At 33.2% G+C, this 2000-nt stretch overlaps 1 protein-coding gene across 1 annotated transcript; it reads right to left on the reverse strand.

Annotated features, from left to right (window-relative positions):
- Positions 1-38: 38 nt before the first annotated feature.
- LOC105272987 (aspartate--tRNA ligase, cytoplasmic-like) lies at positions 39-1878 on the reverse strand. Its single transcript, XM_011315221.1, has 5 exons — positions 1754-1878; positions 1453-1487; positions 567-651; positions 310-490; positions 39-145 (listed from the first exon to the last, which is right to left on the reverse strand). Exons 2-5 carry the CDS (start codon positions 1485-1487, stop codon positions 39-41), a joined length of 408 nt encoding a protein of 135 aa, XP_011313523.1. The 5' UTR covers positions 1754-1878.
- Between the last annotated feature and the right edge of the window lie 122 nt (positions 1879-2000).

Genomic DNA, 2000 nt, shown 5'->3' on the forward strand with positions numbered 1-2000 from the left:
TATCTCCAATCTCCAAAATAATGGAATTATTTAAAAAATTACTTTGAAATAAATTTAATCATCTGCTTGCTGATCCTCTCATTAACAGCCGCTAGACCCTGGACCGTGTACGACTGTTGCCTGATCACGATGAAACACTGCTTTCCTATCCAAACAATTTTTTTTATTTCAATTCTTTATTAATCCTAACCAAAACTGTTAATTAATTAATTCATCTGAATTTTTGTAAGAAAAATCAAAATTAAAGGAATAAAAAAAAAAATTAAATAATAAAAATCATTAATTATTGTGAAGATAAATTATCAATACCTTTTGCTCGACTCGTGTGCAATCGCCCTCTCACCCACACATTCTGGTCCTTAATTTTGGGCTGTAGATCCTTGACGTCAGTGAATTTTCTCTCCCCATGACTCTCCGAACTCTGGATCAGCCCCATTTGTCCATATCGTCCGAGGGAAATGTCTTCAGCATTTTCCACAGGCTCTTGTGCCTTCGAGAATAAACAATAATTCATAAACACAACAATTTCATTCCTCTCTTTTAATTTTTACCCGAGAATTACTTACAGTTTGCGATTTATACGCGGCTTTTTTCGCTGCTTTCTCCGCCTCCTTCTGCTGCTTCTTCAGAGCCTTCTTCGAGGGTTCAGACCTAGTATTTAATAACAATTTAATAAAACAATTCCTTGAGACGGATAAATGATTTTTATAAATAATCAAGTAGGTGCACTGGGAGTGAGTAATTTTGAGAGAAAATGGGAGATTTGTTTACGAGGGGTTCTCTCACCGATAATAATTATATTTCTTAACAAAACTCGTAACAATATCATCACAAACGTCAAATTTAACAGTATCCATGACAAAGAGTGTTGGAACAACCGATGCAACCACTTCTGCGTTGTTAAATAAACTATAAAATGGTCTCCATTTACCCCCAAGTTATCGTCTTTAATGGATAAAAATGGAGCAGAACTCGAATGTCATGCACTTCAATCTCGACCCCTGACCCTTGATTTGTCCTGAATTATTGTATTTTTATCAGTGAAAAATTGATGAGAGAAATGAGTTAATAAATTAGGCAATTTTCTGCGCAGTTTCTCATTTAGTTTATAAACTTAAACTACCAGTTATCCACTGGATATTCAGTTGAACAAATGCTGCGGATGAAAATGAGTGCAGAGTGACCGGGGATAATTGAAGAGGTCACAGAGGAAAAAAATTATGCGAATGTGTTGTCATTGGCAGGGGAATTAAACCTGAATGTTGATACGACTGCTGGGAAATGGGGAATTATGGAATTCGTGAGAAATTCATTGAAGTTACATTTTTATTTCATTACGACTTCAATTGTCATTTTTTTATTGAAAAAAAATATGAATATTCATTTTTTATGGTTTTTAATTATTAATTTTGTGTATTGAGGAATTAAATTACGAGAATATTGATAACATACCCCTCTCCATTGATAACAGCCTCTTTCGCACTCATCTGTAATTATTATAAATAATTTCATCATTAACTCAACCGAAAATTAACAGTAAATTCCCCCAAAAATAGTAATTTCATTGTTTTTTTAATCCCTAGAGTTAATTACTATTTACTTCCACGAATTCTCTTTTAATGAATTAATTTCCCCGTCATATGGCTCCAGAAATAATTTTCTAGGTTAAATATAAATGCACGAGTTCCACATAAAATAATAAATAAACAAATCCCTCGAGTTAGAGAATCTTTACTATTTTTCATGTACTTACGATTAATATTTAGTGAATACGACGTCTTCACTGAATTATCAATAATTTAGATACTCCGGTACCTATTTTTTTCAATTGGGCACGTCACACATACAATTGTACATATGTACTGAGTACTTTGTAGTTGTACCTGTAGATGGCATATATATACTTCCCCAGATGATAATAAAAACGCCGGAAATCCAGGAATGGCGAGAAATATTCGCAGAATGATTTATTCACTTGAAAGGATAAACAAAAATCTGAG

This window comes from Fopius arisanus, unplaced genomic scaffold, assembly GCF_000806365.1.
Source record: "Fopius arisanus strain USDA-PBARC FA_bdor unplaced genomic scaffold, ASM80636v1 scaffold00567, whole genome shotgun sequence".
Classification (NCBI taxonomy): Eukaryota; Metazoa; Arthropoda; class Insecta; order Hymenoptera; family Braconidae; genus Fopius; species Fopius arisanus.